Raw genomic sequence first — 1,654 nt, 5'->3', positions numbered from 1 at the left:
CGCAGCCTCGGTTCTTCTTACCGCGTTCAGAGCCGTGCTGAAGTGCAGCACGGTGATGGTCACCACCACGGTCTGCAGCAGCACCGCCAGCAAAAGCACGACCCCGAGCTTCGACCCGGAGCCCGTCATGACGTCAGAACGCCGCCGTTCGGTCCGACCCGAGCAGCAGCCGCGTCGCGCCCGCCGCTGCTCTGAGTCGATGTTCCTGAGAGAAGAAGAACAATGGCAATGAGGGAGCAGCCTCCCGTTCTTCTACACCAAGGACGCGGAGAAGGAGGGGGCGGAGGAGAAAGAGCAGGAGGAGGAGCCGACCTGAAGAACCGGCCTCTCTTTCCCACTGTCAACTTCTCCTGCCCACGGTGTTGTTTCATATCTGAATAAACACTGATAGAGCTGTTACTGCTGCTGCTGCTGCTGCTGCTGCTGGTGCTGCGGCTGGTGTCGCCGGTTGGGGGGGAAAAAAACAACAGCAAAGGTCCAGACTGTGGGTCATCAACCTGTTCACACACAGACACGTTCAACTCTCTGTCCAGATTTATCCAGCTGACCCTGACTGACCACAGGGGGCAGCAGTGGGCGGCAGCGCTGTGTCCCTGAGCTAACATCGCCGCTTTACAGTTTATGGACTTTCATTTAGGATTTCTGTTTTTGCAGCCAATCCTTTTTCACGTGTCTTCTGTGTTCGAGAACAGGAGAGGGCGCTGTCGTTAGCTTAGATGTCCTTTACAGTAGACTATCTGGAATATATGTGACCTCAGAGTTGTTGGTACGACAACACTAGCCCTCGGACCTTTGTCGTTATTGAATATTTCATTTCCAGACGAAGATAAAAAAAGGTCGATGTTCTTCTACAATAATAATCTAATCAACTATAAACCTTCACTCAAGCTAATATATAATATATATATATATAACCCTATCAATCAGGGGTCCCCACGCCCCCCCACCCCACCTCCCAAACAGCCCCTGTAGCAGCTCTAACTGCCCCGACATGTCGTCTGTCCGCCTGAAAATAATCTTTTATTTTTAACTATATTTTTAAGAGAACATATGAAGATGAGATGTTAAGGCGTGTGAAGTGAGGCAGACAGAAGAGGGCGCTGTGACAGGAAGTTCCCACTTCTGCAGTCAGGACGACTCAGCCTAAAAATGGATGCTGGGCCGTTTTGGCTCCTTCTTGAATTTGCAACATCTGGCCTCAATCTGGCTCCTACGCCTCGTCATCTCCCCGGGGAGCAGCTCTGAGCTTAAGGTTTCACTCTGCTCCACCGGCCTGCCTGCGGGGGCTGCAGGGGGTAACGGCTCCGTGAACTGTGGGGTGAGAACGATGTGGCGGCTCCGCTGCGTCCACCAGGAACCGTCTTCTACAAACATGACTGGACCTGACACCTGAGGCAGGTTCAGGGATACACTGAACCACAGCCAACCCCCGCCCCCTCTTTTTTTCTTCAGGGGCTTCAGTCTCCTAGATGTGACTGTGCAGATGATTTCAGGCCCCACAGCGCGCTCACTGTTGCCCCCCCACCCCCACCCCAGTGTGGGGCTGAACAGCAGCCAGGTTTTGATAGTGATACAGTGTGGAGAGCTGATGGACCCACTCCCCCACAGACCCACCCCCCCACACACCCCCCCCCCCACACACACCACCCCCCCC

The 1,654-nt window shown here is 54.2% G+C and overlaps 1 protein-coding gene across 1 annotated transcript in view; it reads right to left on the bottom strand.

Moving 5' to 3' along the window:
- tnfsf10 (TNF superfamily member 10) overlaps positions 1 to 297 on the bottom strand; it is a 4,943-nt gene extending 4,646 nt beyond the window's left edge. Inside the window, exon 1 of the mRNA XM_008308348.3 lies at positions 22 to 297. Coding sequence (XP_008306570.1) covers positions 22 to 129 — 108 coding nt within the window. The 5' untranslated portion in view covers positions 130 to 297. The remainder of the gene's footprint in view (positions 1 to 21) is intronic.
- Between the last annotated feature and the right edge of the window lie 1,357 nt (positions 298 to 1,654).

Source organism: Cynoglossus semilaevis, chromosome 3 (assembly GCF_000523025.1).
Source record: "Cynoglossus semilaevis isolate Cse_v1.0 chromosome 3, Cse_v1.0, whole genome shotgun sequence".
NCBI classification, from domain to species: Eukaryota; Metazoa; Chordata; class Actinopteri; order Pleuronectiformes; family Cynoglossidae; genus Cynoglossus; species Cynoglossus semilaevis.
The sequence above is the reverse complement of the archived record's forward strand: the minus strand, read 5'-3'. Positions and strand labels throughout refer to the sequence as shown.